Genomic DNA, 23,175 nt, shown 5'->3' on the forward strand with positions numbered 1-23,175 from the left:
CTCATGACTTAGATATGGGCTGTCATCTATTCCAGGGATGGCTAGGATGTCAGTGGACTGATGGGAAATTCAAAACTTTTTAGACCCTTTGAAACTCCCAAGGGAGTGGGGAGGAGACCTAGACCAAAAGGCACTCTGTCCCTCCCCTGCTTCCAAGCAGTCCCTCCTGAGTGGTTTGCTGGAATAGTCTCTCCCAGTTCTCACTCCCTCCAATCTGTCAGAAACGACTTGATATTTAGAGTTGCTTTGGCTTGTCTTTGTCCCAATTCTTTGTAAGTAACTTTAGAAACGGGGCAACCTCAACGTGCAGCTCAGGAAGCACAGCAACACCCCATGCACCAAGTGGTCACAATGACAATTACAATATTTAATGGCCTGCTGCATTATCAGTTACTGGCCAATTTTCTTGCTGAGCTGGGAGGACTTTCTCTACAGGCAGCATCAATCACCAAGACTGGGAATTTTAGATACCACTGTGTGCCGACTATAGGCACCAGGAACTGTTTTCAGCACCAAGGACAGCAGTAATAGAGATGTGCAAGAGCACATGGGGGTCCCTTCCCTCTCAATCCAAGTAAGTTATCTGTGATGATGTGATCATCTTGAGGTCCTTTGTTTTCTTCCAATTCTCCTCAATCTTCTCCCAAAAGAATTTCTTTTCCATGCATTTTTTAAGCCTTCATGGGATATCTCAGAGATGGAAGGAATATCAATGGTCCTTCCTGAGAAGGGTCTCCTGCACAGCCTCTCAGGCAAGGTTATCCTGCTTTAGCTTGAAGACCTGCCCCATCCCCTCAAACCCCAGGGTGGCCCACATCAGTCTGGGACAGATCTAATGGTTAGGAAGTTCTCCCAATTAGCCTTTTCACCACTTCCCTTCCCTGCTCCTTGATCTGCCCCCTGGGGTCATGAAGAGCAAGTTTCATGGGATACCTCTTTGCCCTCCAGGTTATCAGGAAGAATAGTTGAGGAAAAAGAGAAAGAGATTTGATGTGAGTCAAAGAAGAAAGAGGAACTGAAGTCCCAGATGGGAATCCTGATCATTTTCAGGAGGTGGGAGAGTGGGATCTGGCCCAAGGGAGGAAAGGAGAAGGTCCATGACTATGACTAAGCCCCTAAGATGAGGCTCTTTCAAAAGGACTGGAACCTCTGAGAAAGAGGCAGCAGCTTTTCCTCCAAGGAGTAACGCCCAGGGACCCCAGCCTATCCAGGACAGAGCTCCAAGACCTTCCAGGAGCCTCCTCTGTTTCCTCTTCCCGTTGCTTCATCTTTCTTCCTCCTTTCATCTTCAAACCCCTGGAGAATACCCATGGTTAACCACTGCAGGGCCTATTTATTCCCTACAATAGCAGAAGTTCTTTCTGGGGGCCTCCTCCATTCACAGAATGTCCCCTCAGAGAAGATGCCAGTGACCTTTCGACTATCCAAACTCAAAGTCACTTTCTACCTTTCTTCTCCCCATTCTTTACTGGAGGCCTTGGCTCATGCCATGGGATGAACCCTGGCTTCAAACAATCTCAGAGACATCTGGGCCACCCACTCCCTGGACAAGAAGTCAGCATTCTTCCTCACTTGTGCCTCCTCTCATTAGCCCTCATTCTGAATTCACCCCTGTCAAAGTTCTAGAGAAGCCCATCTTAGCTCCCATCCAAATCAAGAAGCATTTATTAAGCACCTCTTCAGTACAAGGCACTGTGCTAGGTGTTGGACACACAAAGACACAAAAAAGGAAAGAAAAACAAAGGCAAACAAAGGAAATAGACAAGGAAAACAAGGAAAAAAACAAAGGAAACTTTTCCTGCTTTGGTTTCCTCTAATGATCCAGGTTTTTCTCCCTCCCCCTTGCCCTCAGACAGCTTGTCTCCTCCAAAAGCACTTCCCTGGCTAAGCCTCTCTACCCTCCTCTCACAGAAGGGGCTGGACCCAGCCTAGAGCACATCATCCCCAGGATTTCGGCATGCATTAAGCTGTTGCCTTAAACAACCCCGTGAAGCAGATTCACACCAACGTCATTCTTGTAGACATTTTAAACAATGACAGAAAAGGTATCCTGTTTCCGAAGACAGCACTCACTTGGGGTAGGAGGAGGGGAGGAGGGCTGCCAGCAGCCAGCAGCAAGTACCCTGCTCATCCCCACTTCATCAGAAATGAGGACAAGGTGGCTGCCACTTTGGTCCACATTCATATGTTTGAGGTTTTAATCACTGTTATGGCAATGATTTCAGATTTTCCACAAGGCCTCTGTGAATTTGTAGGGATTAAATGGAGCCTTTGCTGTCTTACAACTACCCATAAAAGAGACTGTTTATTCAAGAACGTGCCCTTCTGTCCAGTAGGGCCATCCAAAGGACATTTCCCACTGCAGCTGGAAGACTTCCAACTCCTGAAAAACAATCCTCATTCTCAGAAATGAAACCCCCAGGGTCTGGTTTCTGTCAGAGGGCCTCACAGACAAAAGGTGTCCTTCCATGGAGCATGGAGAGAGCCTGAGGTTTGGGAATCATGGTGAGGAATGTCAATTGGACAAGTTACACCCAGCTGCTAATTGAATGAACTCCCAAGTGAAGCCCTGACTTCTTCTAACTTTGAGCCTCGGGCAGGCTGAGAAAGATACTATTTCCACATGCAGACAGATGGTCAGTAGTCACCACGTGAATAAGGTGGATCCTTTTAGAATGAATCAGCCATCCTACCTGCTCCAAGTCAGAGCATTTGTTCAACCTCTAGTTTTGCTTTTAAGTCTTCAACTTTTGAAAAGAATTTGCTACCTCTCCATTTCCTCTTGAAGTTGCTTAATGAAATGACTGACCATTCCCAAGACTGAAGGCAGAGTACCCCATGACTTATACCTCACCAAAGCAAGAAGCACACCAGGAAGGAGACAATGCCATGTTAGCCACTGTCAACATCCAGCCTGGTTCCTTGTGCTTGAACTTGGAAGAGAAGGCAATGTTAGTAACTAACTTCTACTAATTTCCAGGTTAATGGGACCTTCATATGACCTGACCTAGGAGACAAGACACACAAATCTATTATTCACTCTATTCAAGTCAATTAGCAATGATTAAGTACCTACTGTACACAAGGCACTGTGCTGGGTACGGGGAGGCAGAAACAGCAAGTGGTTTCCACATGGCCAATAGCAAGGAAAACCTGTTCACTCTCATACCACTAAAACTTAACATACTAAGAATTATTATGATGTAGGAACAACACAAGTTCCCTGGAGATATAATCCAATATATGGCCTCATGTGTCCATTCACAGATATACAAAGTACAAGTAACAAACTAAAATTGAAACCCTACTATATGGAGGCACACTTTTACTACTTAGGAAGCACTGAGGCACGGGTGGGGGGAAGGAGGTTCATACCTGGAAAGTGTCTCAGAATGAGTGACCCTCATTCAAAGGGACAGAATGGGTAAAAAGCAGGGAGGGAATGATATAGCCACGGATATTGAGAAACTCTGTGAGCAGATATTGGAAGCAGACGGGGCAAGTCATCATGGTGGAGAACATCTGGGTTAAAATCAACAGAAGCAGAAATAAAACAATATTATCACTGGAAAACACAACAGACCATCTGGACAGAAAGAAGAAATGTAGGAGGAGCTTTGGGAACAAATTGAAAACCTTGGCTAGAGGCAAAACATATTGGTGAGGGGAGACTTTAAGTGTCCAGATGTCCACTGGAGCCTCCTCTCTGCCAGGAGCAGAGGAGTTGATAACTTCTTGACTTGTCTAAATAATAATTTTATCCTTCAAAAGGTGGTAAAACCATTGAGGGAAATTTCTATTAACAGTTCTTTATCTCACCAACAAGAGAAACTGGTTGCTGGGATGAAATTGTTGAGAATTTTAGAAGAATATGATGAGTACTTCTGAGGATTTGTGCTGGAGAAGGGAGGGAAAGCTTGACTTGATATGACAAGGGCATGTGGCTCAGGACAAGAAGGTAAAAGTCTCTGTCCTTGGTCCTCATCAGATTTTATCTGAAGCACCACAGATTAGGGATGATAGTAATAACCTGGAGACTGGCCAGAGGTGAAGAGCCTTGAGTTCATGCTATATAAGGAATGTTGAGGGAACTGGGCTCAACTGGTTTGGGAAAACCATCACAGAGCTAAAGCCCAGCACGCTGAGGTTTCCCAGAGACAGGATCGCCTGGGGCACCACCGAGATAGAGCTCATTACCGTTTACTCCAGAAGCCCAGGACCATCAGCAGACGTCAGCCACTGGCTCCAGTAGGAGCAGGGGCTTAAGGGCTGCCTCTCCAGCTTCCTGATGTATTTGTTTTATGAGTTGTTGGAGCCATCCAAGGCCATTAGACTTGGCCTGGGAGACACAGACCACATTGCACTAAATGAGGAATCCTAATGATGTTACTTTAAAATGACGCTACTTTTTGATATGATTTGCTGATATATCTCTACCCTCTTTTCTGTTCACTGTGCACTCGGTTCTCTTTCATGCATTTAATCACTAGCATCTGTTTGGATCCACTATAAGGGGGAGATGCTCACTCTGAGCCCAGGCAGCTATAGGCTTGGCACCGAATACCCTCGTCAAGTCCAGGACTCTGCTCTGCACCTGCTGCCCTGCTGGGGCCCCTGTCAGGTTAAGCTCATCACCTCCTATCTCACCTCTGGGCTGCCAGCTCAAGCCTATACTGGCCCTGCCTCCTCAGCCTCTTCTTCATCTCGGGTAGAGATGCCTTCCTAACCTTTGGGGTTTGCCCCATCTGCACCTGCTGCCCTGCCTGGTTGTAGCTCCACAGAAGAAGGTGCCCCTGAGCTGGGTACCTGTTGGAATCCATCCCCCCTTTCCTGTCTCATTTTGTGTTGCTCCCCCTTATATTATAAACCCATTGAAGGCCGAGGATGTCTTTCTTTTTATTAATTCTATCCCCAGAACAGCACAATGCCTGGCACACAGTAGGTGCTCGATAAATGTTTATTAGATTGGATTGGCTTGGCTTATATTAGTTCCTGGAGCCCAGATGCACAAAGAGCTCTCAACTTGGTTTCTGTGGAAGGCCCAGATAATGGGAGGCAGGAATCTGAACTCTGGGGGAATCAACTGTTCTTATCACATGTGCTCCAGGTGGGAAGAGCTCAGCCTTGAAATGCTTCTGGAAGTCCTATGGGGGAGAGATGGGAGCCCAGACATTTAAGCACTTAAGTCTTGTTGGAGAAGTTTGACAGGATCATTCCATAGCACTTCACAGAGACCAAAGCTATTACTTCCATCATCTCTTTTGGTCCATTTGGTTTAAACAACTGAAGACAGGTGAGACAGATGCCATTATTGTCCCTATTTGATAGATAAGGAAACTGAGGGTCGGAAATGGTGCTGTGACTTGCCTGGAGTCATGTGGCTAGTAAGCAGATACTCATTAGTATCTAAAGAGGATTTGAACCTAGGACTTTCTGACTCCAAGTCCCCCATACCTCACAGTTTCTCTAGATACAGACTTCTTGCTCTATCCAAACTCAGAGCCTTGCCATGTATGTTTATTCTGAAGTGGTATTCAAATCAAGGTCTAAGTTACGCTCTGCAGACATCTGTGGTGTGTTGTTGGTAAAATCTGTCTTAAGACCTTTCTGCCCAATGTGCTAAAGGTGCCAAATTGCATGACAGCTGCCAGCTGCTGTGCAGGGTTCCTGACTGCAGACCACTATCCATGTTGGTGAGCCACCATTCAGAGCAGAACCTCCGATCACAAGGGCAGCAGCCAAGAGAGAATAAAGGAAGGATATTAACCAGGAGGGACCAGTAAGGGGCACTGGCTTTCTGCAAGTGGACTCAGTAGTAGCTGGGAAGAAGGTCTAATATGTTATGTGTGTTATGTATGAATAGTATGTATTAGGCACACCCACTGCCCAGACGTGCTGATATATATGGTGACGAGCCTCTCTGTGGTTGTCCAGGCTGACTTTCGGGTACTGGACCCTGCTCAGTGCCAGACTCAGACCTGCCCCAGCCTGTGTTCTTCTGACTGAGCTCAGGAGAGCCTGGGAGTCATGGGAGAAGCAACCTGCTCTCCACAGTGTTAATGAAGGATTTCTTGGAAGAGGATGTCAGAGTACTTTCTTAGACACTAGAAAACTCTTTTGACTTTGTGAAGCTAAGTCTAGTGGATGACTTTAAGACAGAAAAAGACTTGAAGGAGTGCATGTTTGAGTGCCTGGTAAGTATGGTGACAGTCTGCTAGCAAAATCCAGCTTAAGCTCCAGGCCTTGGACTGAAAAGATCTGGGGTTCATCGGTGCCTACAGATTTAGTCCTTAAACAGTCGGCCCCAGTTTGGGGCCCTACTGGATATCACAACGGCAAAGTCCCATGTGATGTGAAGTCCTAGAATGCCTCCCGTTCCCCATCCCAGAAGAACAGAAGCTCGTGTCTCTTCTGCCCAAGATGATCTGTAATGGTCACAAGAAGAGCAACGATGGCCGAGGCTTGACTGTCTGCCAGGGTACTAAGGAAGAAACCTAAGAGGCAGCTGGTGGAGCAGTGGAGGGAGCATGAGTCTGGAATCAGGAAGACCTGAGTTCAGATCTGGCCTCAGACACTGACTAGCTGTGTCATCTTGGACAAGATGCTTAACCTTCATTGGTCTCCGTCTCCTCAGCTATAAAGTGTTAGTAAGAGCACATACCTCACAGGACTGTTGTGAGGATCAAAGAAGATAACATTTGTGAAGCACATAGCACAGTGCCCGGCACACAGTAGGTGCTACTTAATGAGAATAGCTAGCATTTATATAGTTCTTTTTAATTATTATTGTTAATATTTAAATTCGAATGCTTATTCCCATCCCTTCCATATAAACACCAAGGTACTGGGGTACAATGGGATGAATACAGGCTTTTAAGTCAGAGGATTTTGGTCCACATTTTACCTCTGAGAGCTTGGGAAAGTCACTTTATTTCTGGGCCACTCCTTCCTCATCTGTACAATGAAAAGATTGGACCAGATGGCATCTAAAATCCCCTCAAGTTTTAACTCTATATGAGACCTATATGAGAAGGACAATTGTACTCACAGTCCTCCAAAAAGTCAAAGTTTCTTCTCTTAGTATAGAGTATAGAGAAGGTACTGGAAAACAAGGCAGTCTTCCCCAGGCAGCCCCTCACACAGCAGTGGTTGCTGCTTTCTCCAGTCAGTTCCCAGCATCAGTCCTTTCCTCCAATCAGATCGGATCCATGCACCAACTACAAAATCTGCCTGTCTCAAGTCAGCCACCCTCAGCTCACGTTAGGTTCTTAGCTCCATCAGCCTCTCCATGCATCAGTTTTTGTTCTGTGCTCTTCTGGCTTCTGATGCCTTGGATTCCTTAAGGAGCTTCTGTCATTAGCTTCCCTGTGTCTTCTCAAGTGGGTTTCTCTGTTGGTCTTTCACGTCTCAAACCAGGGCCTTGTCATGGGTAGTGTGAGGAATCTCATATCCAGTTTTTTTTAGCTATGACACAAATACTCACTTTATCACAGCATCACAGTCCTCCAACAGTTCTTTGATTCAAAGTTTTCTAGCAATAAACTTTCAAACCCCCACAGAAAGTCATAAGTAACTTAGTTGTTGGGAAATAATACAATGTGGCTATATTACCAGTCCATAGTTTTGCTTCCAAGGGACCGCCTTTCACTTCATTTTTCTCAGAACTATTTATTTCTTCTCCAGCTTCTTTTCTATTTTTGTGTATGTATCTTTTTTCTGTCTCTCTTTAAATAAATATTCACATAAGTAAAGGCTGTTATATTACAACAGTATTCCCTGACACTCCTCTAAGCTGACTTTCTGATGGGCAATGCCTGAGACACTGGTCATAGCACTGGATGCCCCAGAGGATGCCATGGTTGTCTCTTGACTCCCATTTATCCTGAGCAGGGCAGCAGCAAGCAGCCCAGGAACTGACATTTCTTGTTGCCTTTAAATGCTCCATGAAATGAACTCCTTTATTCATCTTTCTGAGGAGAGCTCATGAGCCATCTGTCCATCTTTGCAGCAACATTTTTATGTTTTCTAGTTCCATTTGTAGCAAGAACATCAAGGGTTACTCCACACTAGCAGGTGTTCCTCCTGAGAGCTGGTGCTTGACTTTATAGCTTGAGGGGTTCAAAGCCTCTTTACCTTCAGCTCTCTCTCTAAATGCATAGGTTGCCATGGTGTCAGTGCAGAAGAGGGAAAGAAACAAACACTTCTTTTGAGAAGGAAAACATTCAGTCACTCAACACTCTGGTCATGAAAACATCCATCTGATAAAACAAAATTACTTTCCAAACCAATGTGCCAACCCCCCCTTTCCATCATTATATTTCTAGATCAGTGTTCATCTGAGAAGCATGACAGGTTTGCCCGAATAGGACAATGGGAAGGAACTCAGGCAAAGAAGTAGTGGTGAAGTAGGGGGTGGGTAGGGTGAGCAAATGAGGTGGGAAAGGGAGAAATGAAGGGAATCATGGGAGAATATCTTCACACCATCTTAGCACCCTTAGTCTATAAAGTGAAGGCAGGGTATTGTCTAACATCTCCCTTGGCTTTAAGGACAATTTATTTCAAAGAACTCAGAGAAATTATAGGGAGGACCCCACGGAAAGAGATTCTAAAGAGGAAATTGGCTTAAGAGGGTTTGGAAGTATTCCCCCTCGCAGTGTTGCAATGAGAAGAAATTGATGTTTAGAGAGTCTGGTGGGACAGAACAAGGAGCTCATACGTCTCAGTTAATGATGACCTTAAAGAACCATTTCATCCAACCCCTACCTGACCCTTTGCAGCCATGTGCAACAAGGAGGTATCCTGCTACCCAGAAGACCTCCATGAAGAGGGAAGCCCTGACTTCCCTAGAAACAAAACAAACACTTTCTGGCTCTCTCAGACATCCACCTCTGGACAGATCTAACAGGAAGATTTTCCTGACATCAAATCAAAATGTGCTTCTTTAAAACTGGCCTCTTGCCATCAGTCCTGGTTCCACTTTCTGGGCCCGGCAGAACCACTCTAATCCCACCCCTCCATGTGACCATGCTCCAAATGATACCTCAGAATGTCACAGGATCATAGACTTAGTGTTGGAAGGACCTTAGAATTCATCCTTTTATAGATGAGGAGACGATATGGCTGAGTGGGCTGCCCAGGGTCACCCTGAGGTGGGAGAGCCAGGAGGATGAACTCAGGCCTCTGTCTCCACATCCCATGCTCTTTCCTCTGGACTTCACTGCCTTGCTTACCTCAGAAAAGTAAGGGAGCACAAGATGGTGGTGGTGAGGGGGGTTTGGGTCAACTGCCAAAGCATTTTTTTTCTCCAGCAGGCAGTGAGGAACTATTAAAGAAATCCTTTCATAGGAGACAAAGAATGTGACCAGAAATTTTCCTCTTTGCTCAGGGTAGGCTTGCTTGGTAGGACTGTGAAGGGGAAAGAGTACAGTCAGGACGGCTGGCCTGGAGGCCCAGGTTCAGTTGTGCTCCAGAAAGCTCTCTGACTCCATGGTCAGAGAAGAAGGCTCCCCATCCCCAGCTCTCTTTGAGCCATGGTCAGTGCTGCTCTTTTCTAAGAGAGAATCAAGAGTTGGCTCCAGTTTGACTGTTTGCACTTTCAAGGGCTTCTCCCTTGCAGGGCTGGACTAGATAATCTCTGGTTTCCCTCCATTTCCCAACTCTAGGAATCTTAATTTCCTCTTCCTTAGAAGAAGCCTTTCTTTGCAAATGCTCAGTCAAAGCATCCCAGACTGTTGGAAAGCTTGGAGCTTCCCACGACATTTCCACTGATATTGTCATTTCCATTTGGGACAAATGAGCACTGCTATCAGAGCGTTGTCTCTGCATTTAGGGTTAGAGTCGGAGGCACTGAGGGTCAGGCACTGTCGGCAGAGCGCTGTCTTTGCATGAAGTGTGGCAGGACCTTCTCCAGGCTCTTCACAGAGTGGAAATGAACAAATGGATGGTGGATTCAGGCAGGGATGGCCAACCAACTGCACAGGCTGAGGCCACCCCAGGGAGGCTCTGCTAGGTGGAGGGAACCATGGACAGCTCCCAGCACCTCAGACACAATTTCATAACTCTACGACCTTCCATTGGAGATAACGTCTAATGTGAAATACTGCAGCCATACCTCACCTAGCCCCGCTAGTGACAGACAAATGACCTGTTAAATGCTGAGTGACTTGCCAGAGGTCACATGAGCACACGGCAGAGGTAGGGCTTGAATCCAGGGCTTTCTGATTCTAAAGCCAGCCTTCTATGCAGAACAATGATGGTAATGTTTCTTAGTAATAATAGTCCAGGAAGGCAGCTACTTGATATAGTGGGTAGAAGGTGGGTTTGGTTTCTGGGAGACCTGAGTAAGCCCTGCCTCTGACTTGTACTGATGTGACCCTGGGCAAATCAATGAACAGAGCCCCTGCCTGCCTCAGTTTCCTCATCCATGAGATGGGAATCATAATAGCATTTACCTTTCAGGGTTGTTGTGAGGATAAAATGAGAAAGTATATGTGAAATGTTTTGTAAACCTTAAAGCAGTATTAAAATACCTAGGACAATTCAATATATTAAAACTACATACAAGATAGTCACGAGGAGAAAGCGAAGTACATTGCCCTGCCCCCCAGCACGCAAATTTCCTGAAGCAGCTCTTAGAAATCCTTCCACATCATGGTGACAGACACTGGCCAGCTGCTATGAGACAGGCCTCCTTCAGAGCCTTGTTGGTGAGAGCTCAGACTCCCCGAGATTTCCTGGGGCCATCACACCTTTCCGCGTTTCAGAAATGTTTTACTTACGCCTAACACCTCTTATTCTGTCTCAAAGTCAGTTTCCTAGATCCCACTTTGGGGCTTAGAAACAAAACACTGGACAGATCAAGGGAGGCCTCCCTCAAGGGCAGATGCTGGAGGTTGCCCCTTCCCCCGCCCCCCTCGCCCACCTTCCCCTCCCCCAGCACATTTAGCTTAGGTGGATGCTCTGGTTCAATCCCTCCCACTTTTCCTGCCTCCAGAGGGCATTTCTGCCTGCATTGCTACTGCTTGACTAAGGGAGCCAGCCCTGGACCTCTCCTTCCCATCTTGGCATCTCTTGGGCAAGGCATGAATCATGCTGGAGGGATGATGCTCTTGGAATGAAATGAAATTCACAGCTTGCTCAGCCCTTTGGGTGATTCAAGTGTGCCCATGGCCTGGACCTTGGGATGCCCAGGGTACAGGAACTTACTCTGTTCTCCACCTGGTGCCTCACATGGCCTTTGGCCTTTGGGTTTCTGGTTGTCCCAGCTGGCACTAGGTGGGCCTGCAGATGCTGCCAAGGGCCATGACCCTAACTCTGGCAGGAGGATAGCCCCAGTGGCTGCCCTGGGATTCCTCCCTCTAGTTAATTCCTAACATCCCGTGTATGTAGCAGCATAAGACATCTGCACTACAAGGTATCTGTGCTGTTGAAGGGATCCAGTCTCGATTTCAAGAGGTTGCCTACTCTCCAACTCTCTGGATCAGGGTAAAATATAACCATGATGACCTCCACGAGAGGGGTTCAGAAACACACTGGACCCTTGCTGTTCTTAGACGTGGTTGTCAAGAAGCTCATCTAAAGGTGGCCTGACCCACAGGATGCCCCATGTACAGAAAGCCTCCATGAAGATCTCTGGCTGGGCAACTCATTCCACTTGGGAGAGCTCCCATCACTGGCAGGTCTTCTTTGATCTCTGGGTTAACTCTGCTTCTCTGAATCTTGTTCTCTCTCTGAGGCCAAGCAGAACCACCCAGTCCTTTTTCCATATGTTGCTGTTCTTGTCCAGTCATGTCTGACTCTTCCTGACCCCATCTAGGGTTTTCTTGGGAAGGATACTGGAGGGTTTGCCATTTCCTTCTCCAGTTTATTTTATAGATGAAGAAACTGAGGCAAACAAGGCTAAGTGACTTGCTCAGGATTACCCACAGACCCTGTGAGTGTCTGAGGCTGGATTTGAACTCAGGTCTTCCTGACTCCAGGCATGGTGTTCTTTGCACTGTGCCACTTATAGCCTTTCAAGTGCTTGAAGGCAGTAGCCATGATCAGCCTGCCAGTTTCCAAGCCTTCTTTTCTTCAGGTTAGACGTTCCTATTTCCTTTGACTGATTCTCAGACATCTTGGTGTCCTGGGTACTCACTAGTTGTGAGCAAAATCATGTAAATGATATTAAGATTAAAAAAAAAAATCAGTATACTAAATACAAGACTCCAGATGTGCTCTGGGCAGGGCTGACGGGTGGCCACCCTTGAGGTCCTGGACATTCTGCTTCCCTTAGGGCAGTCTCACCTCACACAAATGTGTCTGGGTCGGCTACATCAGAGTGATAAGGAGCCTGCAGAAAAGGAGCCCTCTCCCTTCCTTCTTTCCTGACTGCTCTCCCATTGTTGCTCGTGAATTGCTATCTGGCTGTACTTACCCTCCAGCTGATAAGACCAGCTTTTTGAATTTAGTCCTGCAGCCAAATGCCTGATAGCAGGAGGGGGCCACTCTCCAGAGCCCTGCCCAGTGTCAGAGGAGCAGAATGTTTCTAGAACTAGACTGGGAAAGGCACAAGGGCTCAAAGACAAAAGACAGGGCAAGAGTCCATGTCCTGGCCAGGAGAGCTGCCACTGAGGAATTGATTGAGCGGATTTAGGGTTAGGGTTAGCGCCAATTCTAACCCTAAATGCGCTCCATCAGAGGAAGATAAGGGGCTTCCCGTCACTAGAGATCTGAAGCCTTTGTGAGAGTCAGGTGGGGTGGGTAAAAGGAGGAGAGAGATGAGAGATGTGACTTCTTGTGGCTTCTGGAGTCGAGAGAGCAGAAGACAGGCTGCTATTCCAACCTCTGAGGCCACTGAAGGAAGAGAAAGACTCTGGGAAGAAGACAGAATATAACAAAGTGCTCAGTCTGGATCATGGCCCTGTCCCCACAATGCTACAGTAGAGACTCCAGGGAGGTGCCCCTTGAAGGATAAAGTTCTCTTTCCTCTCATCAGTTCTGCCTGTCCTTCAAAGGCATGATGGTGCCCTGAGTAATCATTCTTTACCAAGGAGGAGAGTTCCATTCAGTCAGCCCCTGGAGCCAAGGTTACCCAGAAAGAAGCAAAAGAAATTGCACATGGGAATTCAAGAAGCTACCCCACGATCTTCGTGCTTTCACAGATTGTACATGACCTTGGCCAGTCTTCTCTCCCTCTGAAAGTCACGAAGAGTTTGCCTAAATGATCTCAGAGATTCCTGCCACCTCTGAATCGGATAGATTCACACGCTGGGAGCAAGTAGCCCAAGGCTTACCCCTGGTCCAGGGTCTCAAGGAGGTTACTAGGAGCACTTGCTCCTAAGAGATTTGGGGCAGAAAGAGCCAATGTGACTCAGTGTAGAGCTGCCCACCTCCTGGCGATGGTCGGTTGTACATTCACATGCAAGAGAGCCACCCAAACTATTAACAGCATGCTCAGAGAGGCCCCCAGGAAAACATCCCCAACAGCCAAGAAATGACTTTCTATAGGAAGGCCCGTGCTTGGCCCTGCTAACCCCCCCTTCCTTTGGCAGATTTCTTCTCTCTGCATCTACTCAAGACAAGAAACCACCTTTGGCCAAGGGGGAGGGGGAGACTGTGGAAATCACCAGGGCAAGGCTGCCCCCTTGTGGTGGCACCTATCCTTACCCCTAGGAAACACCCAGTTGTTGCTACACTGTTGCAGCCATTCTGGAAATCATAGGCAAAACAGAACTGAGTCAATCACACCTTTTGACCCAGCGGATCCCCCTGCCAGGCGCACAATGCTCTGAGAGGCCAAAGTATTCACAGAAGCAGCTTTTGCACTAACGAGGAAATGGAAATAAAGCAAATGCCCAAAGAACAGAGGCCAGCTAAACACACGGAGGTAACCAGGATAATGGAATTCATAGGAAATGCTGAAGATGAAACATCCAGGGAGACAGAGAGGACTTGTCTGAACTGATGCAGAATGGAGGGTACAGAACAGGAAACTCTACACCTGACCCAACATAAATGTAGAGAACAACCACAGAACACCCAGAATGTAGTAGAATTAGAATGATCAAGCCTAGGCCCAAAGAACAAACATGGACATGAACCCCCCATCCCCTTTCCCAATTTGCAGAGGTGGGGGACTGTGGGTGCAGAACAGTCCATATGTGGTTGGACTGCTTTTGTCCTTCTTCTGTTGCAGGGGATGGCTGAGTGAGGAGAAGGGAGACATATATTTGGAAATTTAGGGGATGTAAAAATTAGAGGTATTGATAAACTAAAAAATAAGCTAAGAGATCAGCTTAAGAAAACATGGTGACCTTAGGACTTAATTATTAGCTGTCACTAAATACCGAACTGAATTAAGTTGGAATGCAAATGATCTAACACATTTGATGTTTAAAAAACAAATCCCGCTTCACACCATCCATGCCCCAAGTTCACACAAAGAGCCATGAACCCAGGGTGTCTTGAATCCCCCTCCCCCATAGGCCTTTCCTCTGCAGGGGAGGCTCAGGCCCACGGGTGTTGCCCTGTATGTCTTTGAAGCCATGCTCTCCAGGAAGAGCTGCAAACCCAGCCCCACGTCTTCTGTCTTCTCCTCACTGGCAGGAGCCAAACCTTCAAAACTGTGCCCAGATATTTCACTCACAAAGCAGGATTGGTATTTCTGTTTTGGTGAGTGGGGGTTGGGCACCCAATGGTTTCTCCTCACACCTAAGGGCTATATTTCACTTGGTCCCAACCCAACCCTTCTTCACTGTGCCTTTAAAGATCTCTAAAAGCATCAGCTTTCCCGTGAACACCTGGATGTCTGCACCTACTTAGAACCAGCTACCAAAGCCTAGCAATTGGCCCTCAGCCATCTCTTCTCCTTAAAGAATTAACGTCAGGTCAATGGGTCCTTTGTCACATTGGACGACATCAGTTACATCTGGCTGTCCCCTCTGACCTGGCATTCTGGCCTTTTCATCAGTGATCTAGACTCCCCCTCAGCCTTGGGGGGCAGGCATCTGGTACGGGAGCCCCCATGGCACCCCCAATCCAAACCTCCTACCTTCCGAAACTTCTCCATTTGCTTGAAAAGGTCTGGGTCCAGCTCCTGAGACACGTCTTTCATCCATAACAAAGCGCCACGGTACTCTGTCCGATACTGCTCCATACGGTTCACGGTCAGCCAGGTATCAGATATGGCCCGGTACCGAAATGTCTCCACCTCCTGGTACAGTCGGCACAAAGGGCTCCGCAAGGCCAGCCTGGGAAGAGATGAAATCCACACTTAGGATACTGCTGCAGGATGGAAACCAGAAATCTCCCAACACCATTTCTCATGCTAGAATGGTGGACCTTGTAAAGGTGCGATCAAACCCCTCAGGGACCCACAGAGGGGCCCCACTGAGGGAACCCTCAGGCTCAGCATCATTCCTGGAGCAATGATCATGTCCAGTCATTGCTGCCCCTGGGGGTGGGGTGGGGCAAGGGGAAACCATGCCTGTCCCACAGCGTGATGAAAGGCATGAATAACTGCTATGGAGTGCTGAGGTTTTTCAAGAACTTTTCTCATAACTGCCCTGTAAGGTAAGTGGTGTAGACATGATCATTATGTCCATTTCACAGAAAAGGAACAGACAAATTGCTGGGGATGGAAGCTCAATTCCAGGTGGACAGTCTCGGGCGGGTAAAGGTGGGAACTTCTAAATCTTAGAGTTCTCACGAGACCCCCCAGGAAACGACTGGGAATCGAGGTGAACCGAGCTATCTCGTGTATTTCCGCCTCTTCCCGTGAGAAATGTGATGGGAGAGAGCTCTCCCTGCCCTCGAGATTGTCCCGGATCTGGGCACACTATTGTTATCTAACAGCATGGTATTCAGATGCAAACTATGCTGCTGGAGAGTTTAAGTAGGATCAGGAAAGCCTGAAAGTTCTCTTGGGCGGAGGGGCGCGGAGCGGACAGGACAACAAGGCTCCGCTTTTCCTCTCTCCTCTCTCCCCTCCCTCTCTCTCCCTGCTTATACTTCTACTTCCAATCTCTTATTGTAAGATCTTTGCCTCCTTGGGAGATTCTTCGCTCCCTCCTAAGGAAGAATTCCCCTGCACTTGTAACTAGACCCTGAAATAAAGCTCAACCCTTGTTCGACTCTGGAACGTCCTTTCTCTCATACGAGCATCTGGTTTGGCCAACCGAAGACCTCGGGAGGTGAGGTAAGGGAAGACTCGGGTAGCCCTCAGGCCTCTAGGCCTGGCAAAAAATAAAATCCAGGCTCAGCTGGACTGAAAGCTGATAATAAGAGCTAGCAGGCAATAGGACGCCCCCCCCCGCCCCCATCCTCCATGCTCTTGATAGCCCAGAGCCAGATGAAATAAAAAGGAGGATAATCGCAAAAGCTGAGGATTGCAAAGGGCCTTCCACACACCCCGGCTCTCCCAGGACTTCATCTGGGCAGTCTGTGATCTCAGTGTGGTCTATCCCTCCAGAGGTGCAGGTAACTTGCTACCCTTTCCAATGTGCTCCCCTCAGTCCTCCCCAGGGTCTGCTTGGTGGGCTGGCAGCCTCCTAGATGTTCTCCTGCCATCTTGCATAGGCCTTCGACTGAGGAGCACAGTCATCACTACATGACTGCCTTGTCTCTTTTTCCTATGAGGATCACCCCCATTTTACAGGCAGAGCAAGCTGAGTCACTTATTCACATAGACAGAAGGGAGTTAGTTTTGTATCCAGTTCTCTTCCCTCCAGTACTAAGGCTCTTTCTACTACACTGGCTTCCAACAACATCTGGCATTCTGGTTTGGGCTGTCACCATTCCCCCCCAAACCTGATGTTTAGATTTAGATCAAAGAGACCCAGACACCTCGGTCCCTCTTCGGACTCTGACCAGGTAGGAGCCTTTGGGAAATCTCCTATTCCAGTTATTGGGGAGAAGAAACACAGGGTAAAAAGCATTCCTGAGAGTGTGTGTGTGTGTGTGTGTGTGTGTGTATGTGTGTGTAGTGTATGTATGTATGTGTGTGTGTGTGGTGTGTATGTATATGTGTGTGTATGTATGTTAGGAAGGAGATGAGTGCCAGTCCGGGGCCAGAGGTGTTCCGGGTGCAGCACAGCCCAGACGGTCCTCACCTCTGCTGTCCAGTCCCCTGTGTTAGGCCATCTTTCCCCACCAAACTCTTAATCTCCTTGAGGGCAGGGCCTGCCTGATTTTTTGTATTGTTATTTTTAGTTCACATACTAAGCATTTAGTAAATGCTTCCTCTATGTCACTAGAGGCCACACTAAATGGAAGGGATCTCCTGTTGATTTCATTTATGGGGTGAAGAAATATTACTTATGGATGTAGGACAAACAAACCACTCTTTCCCAGGGACATTGGCACAAAAGGGAAAGACAGACATCTTTGTCTGAACCACATTGAGAGTGAGTGTTTGTTTTTCTCCATGAAGTCTCGGGAGAGCAGAGTAAAATGCCCACACAAGAGCCCAAATCACTTTCAGCATAGAGGGCCCCGGCCTTGGTGCCAGTGTGGATGGAGTCAGCTCACCTCGACTGGTCCATGTCAGGTGGAAAGGATGTGACTTCTGTGGGCACAACACCCAGGACTTGGGGTGGGCAAATGACCCCCTTTGGTCATGGGCAATAGCATTGTGGCGTGGCCAGCTTTTCCATTTGAGTTTTAAGACCTCTGGGAGTGGCCACTGCACCTGGGATCTCACCAGTCACTTTCAAAGGTTCAATGGCACCAGTCCATAACTGCATCACATATGTCCCAATGGAATGTTGGATTCTTGCCCCCCAATCAGCGCCAACCGCACAGCTATGTAATCATGATGATCAGGTGACAAAGTCTTACACAAATGTCTGTTTCAACTTTAACATACACGGGGAAGTGGAAAAGGAGCCAGATTTGGAGGGAGAGGACAATTTGGAAGCAGGGTCCAAATGCCATTTCTGGTGGCAACTGCCAGTAGGATTGCAGGCAAGTCATTTAACCTTTTGGGCCTCAATTTTTTCCCACGTAAATGAGAGGGTGAGGCTAGATGGTCACCCAGACCTGTCTGGCTCTGGAGATGTGATTCTGTGAATAACCATTTCTCATGAAACACCAGAGAGGTTGTCAGCCTGTCCGTCGAGTCGATGCCCAAAGAATCCTGGAGCATTCATTGGCCCTTCTCCATCCTGGAGTTTTGACTGGCCCTTTCTCCTGAGCCTGGACAATTTCCCTGGACCAGCTGAAGCCAGAGTTCATCTGTTGGTGTGCTTTGTGACCCTTCCTGGGGGAGCAGAATTCAGAATCTGGGGCTTCTTAAGGCCTTCACCTCGGTGTTATTATTCTGGCAAAAGTTTTTGCCAGTTCACAAAACAGGTCTGTTCCTAAGGTCTCCCTAGGGCAATCTAGTGTAGTTTTTTTTTTTTTAATTCAGCCTGAAATCCAGAACACTCAGTTTCCTTCATGTCCCGGCCAGACTCTGATCTTGTACAGGAAGCCTCTCAAGTCTCTTAACTCCCGAGACTTCTCTCTTCCTTTCTTCCTATTTATCCTTCTATGGGTTGTAAAGATGGGTTTGTTTGTGATCTCCCCATCAAGCTCTACACCACTGGAGGGCACGGACTTACCGGGCTCTTGTCGGTCCCCAAGACTTTGTCCAGCACATTGAAAGCACTTGACCGATGCTTATTGACCGAATGACTTTTTGATTTTGTTATTAAAACAGAAGAAACAAAACCTCAGCAAAGCTGCAGTGTCCAGCATGAAGGTGAAATCACCTAAAGTGGGATGGGGGGGTGGCCCCCTTTTCACCTTCATTCCACATCCAGACACTGAAGCCCTGGACAACCCCAGAGGGAGACTCCTGAACAATCAGGTGGTGTAGCCCAAGGCAGCGTAACCCCTTGGGGCAACCCCTTCCATCCTATTTCTTTGTGGCCCAAAAACATGAAAATGCTTTGGGAATTCCAGGCTACCTGGCGCTTTCTAAGTCTCCTAAGAAGGGAAGATTACTGGGAGAAAGAGAGGTAGGCTTTGCCAGAAAGCCTCCAAAAGGGGCCCAACATGATGTGGGTCAGTTTACTTCAGGCAGCTCATTATGGCTCTACCATGCAGGCTTGGACAAGCCTCTGTCTTCACTGGTCCACATTTGTCTTGGCCCGACCAATGCACGTTCCTATGTGATGGTCTTGGAGGTCAGACCTCCCCATCCTCTTAGGGGCAGCCCTAGGTCAGTGGCAGCAGAATCACAGTCTCCATCTTGGTGAAGGTGTGTCCTGGATGAAAGGACTTTCTGGGTGGTGGGACAGGTATACATTCTGAATGCTCTGTGGGTCACCGGAGGCACGCAGGGCACTCAATTCTGTCTCCTGGTCAAATCCTTGAGTTAATGGGCCTAGGCTGATTGCTAGTAACAATAATGGACTAAATCTGAGCCTAGTTCTAGGATAAGAAATGCTTCACTTCCCCAATTTCCCTTTTGTTTAAATAGAGGTCATTTAATGAAGAAACAGGCAGTTAGAAAAATCAGACACAGTTTTTACTCAGAAATCTGGAAGCCAGGCAGCTCCCTCCAGTGACTGAGGGCAGCTTTCTGGTCCATGGGATAAGGGCACAGGGAAGATTCCTTAAGTGAACCATTTTTATTAAGGGAATTCCTGGATCAACTAATGGAGGAGCCTCGGGATAGTGAGCCTGGGTTTGGGTCTGATTCTATCTTCCTTTGGAGTGTTGGACCAGCCCTGGACACTTACTGGAGGCTTGAGTAACACCAGTGGGGGTTGGCTCCCACTGTGCTGGGATGACCTATTGGGAGAGGCTCTCTGGGCTGGTCTATGAAAGGTGGTTTCATGAAGAACTCAGCCCTCTTTTACATTGCTTCAAAGGGATCCTGAGAAGGAACACAGCAAAGCTGAGAGTGGGATTGGTCTAGTCTAGATGCCTCCATGTGGCTTCCTTCCCAGCTGGAGTCCAAACAATGTGGGGGGGGGGGGGTGGCACCATGAGTCTGAAGGACTTGGGGACATTGAAGAAAGGGAGAACCACAGAAGAGGGGGATATCTGTGTCCACAGTTTATGGGTCCGCGATGGAACCGGGTGCCCAGCCCAGGCTAGCGGGGGAAGGCTGAGGCAAGCTACAGTGATGTGGCCAGCGTGGCAGTCTGCTGCGCTGGCCTGGACATGGCTGGACAGGGATTTTGTTTCTCTTGCTTTCTCAGTGGGAGAGAGGGAAGGGGATAAGTTGTAGGTGAGAGGGAAGAGTTACATTTTTGTCTGAAAATAATAATAAAACAAGGAAAGGAGGAAGATTAGTCATGGCTACTCAGAAGCCTTTAAGGGCCTTTTCTTGTATTCTTTAGCACCTCCTGAGAATTTTCTAAGGGTGGAATAAAAGCCATCCTGTATCCATTGTGTACACTGTTACCTTGAGGGGTTGTGGGGATCCCTTTGACCCACATCTGTGAAGACCTGGCCTCCAGCTGGACAATCTTCCAGAGTTTACTCTGAGTAGGGACATACATGAGCTCTGGAGCAGATGCTAAGATCGCTCCTGATCGACATAAGCCTCTGCTTCTGAAGGCCTAGAATTGTGAGCACACACACACGCATGCACCTACTCAGAGAGTATGTTGAGAAGGAAAGCAGCTCACCTTTGCTGAGAGGAGAAGCACAGTGCCTTCCCTGTGGCCTGCATCATCTTCCCTGCTCGCGTTTTGTCCTGGGAGCCCTGGGAGCGAAGGAACCTCCCCAGCTCACTCTCTTCTTGTGACAGAACTGGAGAGAAAAGAGGAGGGGCAAGGGGCAGAATGAGGATTCCCAAGCAGGTGGGGGGGCAAGAACAAGGCCCTCTTTAGAGAGAGTGTGAAGATACAGAGCAATCCCCTCCAACCTCACCCCCCATCCCCAGCCCCAGAGAATTCTCAGACAGCTCTTCCATCTGCAGGATGAGAGCTCAGAGACCAAGGAGGAGAAATTCATAACTGTCAGGGAACTGGGGACATGGCTACTGAAGCTCTAAAACAGGCCCTATGCTGACAGGTAACCAAGCTCCAGTGTTTCATCTTTACCTGAATGCCAACCCTGCCCAGGTTGGGCCCAGCTCCTCGACACAGCTGTGGGGTTCTTGGCCACAGCTGGTGGGGCTCCTGGGCCTCCTTGGCCTGGCACTAGCATAGCTGCTATCACCCTCACCCCCACATTCAGCTTTTCTGTTGTTTTCTATTTATAGCATCCAATTTGGGGCAAGATTCCTTGAACTTACACACCCACACACACTGGCCTTTAATAGATGTATTAGCAGTCAGGGTGAACTTTTCTAGATAGGACCTTTTGTGATCAACTGATCTTGATCTTAGTTTACCAAGTAAAAATGATGATTCCATGCTCATTCTCTCTCTCTCTCTCTCTCTCTCTCTCTCTCTCTCTCTCTCTCTCTCTCTCTCTCTTCCTCTCTCTCTCTCTTTCTCCCTCTCTCTCACCATACATAAATACATACATACATACACACATACCTGTGCCCCTGTCAAAGGCCAAGCATCTGTCAACAAGAGAATTTCCAAAAGAGCATCTCTCCCCATTTGTCTTCCAAGGAAGAGCTCCAGGGCTCAAACAGGCACAGCCTTAGCTCATCAGGAGATGTGACTAACTATATTTCCAAAGGATATAAAATCACTCAATTCAGATTTATAAGAACAAGAGCCATTCCCCAGTTGATAAATTGTCACAAACTATGAACTGGCAGTTCTCAAAGCAAGAAATCCAAGCTATGAAGAGACATGAAAAATGCTCCAAATGACTAATAAGTAGAGAAATGCAAATTAGAGCAACCCTGAGGTTCCTCCTTGTGCCATCAGATTGGTGCAAAGGATTAAAAAAAAGATAATGAAAAACTGTGGAGGGGCTGTGGGAAAACAGGGACATTAGCACACTGTTAGTGAAGCTATGGATTAGTCTGGCCATTCTGGAAAGAATTTGGAACTGTGGCCCCAGAGTTCCTAAACTGGGCAGACTCTTTGACCCAGCAACACTGATGCTAGAACTGAGCCCCACAGAGACCATGAAAAGAGGAGAGGACCCACATGTACAAAAATATTGGTAGTAACTCTTTTGTGATGTCAAAGAACTGGAAATGAAAGGGGTTCCCATCAAATGAGGACTAGTTGGACAAGTTCTGGTATGCTAATCCTATGGAACATTGTTCTGCTATAAGAAATAAGGAAAGGAGAGATTCCGAGAAACCCTGGGAAGACTTTTATGAACTGATACAGAGTGAAGTGAGCAGAACCAGAATAACGCTCACAAAAATAACCCTGATAGGAAAGACAACTTTGAAAGACTCGAGAACTAGAATGAACTCAATGATCAGCTAAGATTCCAGAGGTGCAGCCATGACATATGTGACCCATCTATTGAGAAAGTGGTGAAGACTGAGGTGCACACACATGGGTACACGTTCATATACATGCAAACACATATAATACACACACCACACATATACATATAAACACACATATACACATAAACACTATATATGTATATATGTGCATACACATATATTTGAAATATGACCAATGGCAGAATTTATTTTGTGTGATTATATGTAGAAGACTTTGTCTTCTTTTTTCTAGGTAGCTCAGTGGATAGACAGAGTGCTAGCCTCAAGTTAGTCTGGAGTTCAAATTTGGCCTCAGACGTTTTCTTGCCGTGTGACCCTGAGCAAGTCACTTAACTTCTGCCTCAGTTTCCTCATCTGTAAAATGAGGATAATAATGGTAATTACCTCCCTTGATTGTTGTGAAGATAAAATATGATGATACAGTCAGTTCTAGAATAACTTAATATATGTATTCCTTAAAAATCACCCGTGCTAGGGGCAGCTAGGTGGTACAGTGAACACTGGCCCTGGAGTCAGGAGGACTTCAGCTCAAATGTGACACTTGACACTTACTAGCTGTGTGACCTTTGGCAAGTCACCTGGCAAATGATTACCCTGCCATTCTCTGTCCAAAAAAAAATTACCCATGCTATGCAAAATTGTGCAATAAAAACCACAGAGCTGGTGAGGAAAGTGGGATTTGTTTTGTCAGTGACACATAAAGCAAAGTCAGGGATCACTACAAGATGTGAATCTCAGTCCCTGATGAGGATCTTACCAACACCCAAGACAGGGGTCTCACCACTCTCACATTGGAGGCCCATGGATCACTACAAGATGTGAATCTT

At 47.3% G+C, this 23,175-nt stretch overlaps 1 protein-coding gene across 4 annotated transcripts in view; it reads right to left on the minus strand.

The window, feature by feature from the left end:
* The window catches only part of ICA1 (islet cell autoantigen 1), a 53,650-nt gene that overhangs the window by 16,973 nt on the left and 13,502 nt on the right, over positions 1 to 23,175 (minus strand). For all 4 annotated transcript variants that reach the window (XM_072650778.1, XM_072650780.1, XM_072650777.1 and 1 more), the window contains exons 5-6: positions 20,604 to 20,727; positions 15,032 to 15,230 (exon numbers count right to left, since the gene is read on the minus strand). In XM_072650778.1, coding sequence (XP_072506879.1) covers positions 15,032 to 15,230; positions 20,604 to 20,727 — 323 coding nt within the window. The remainder of the gene's footprint in view (positions 1 to 15,031; positions 15,231 to 20,603; positions 20,728 to 23,175) is intronic.

The sequence above is a fragment of the Notamacropus eugenii genome, chromosome 3, assembly GCF_028372415.1.
Source record: "Notamacropus eugenii isolate mMacEug1 chromosome 3, mMacEug1.pri_v2, whole genome shotgun sequence".
In the NCBI taxonomy this organism is placed as follows: Eukaryota; Metazoa; Chordata; class Mammalia; order Diprotodontia; family Macropodidae; genus Notamacropus; species Notamacropus eugenii.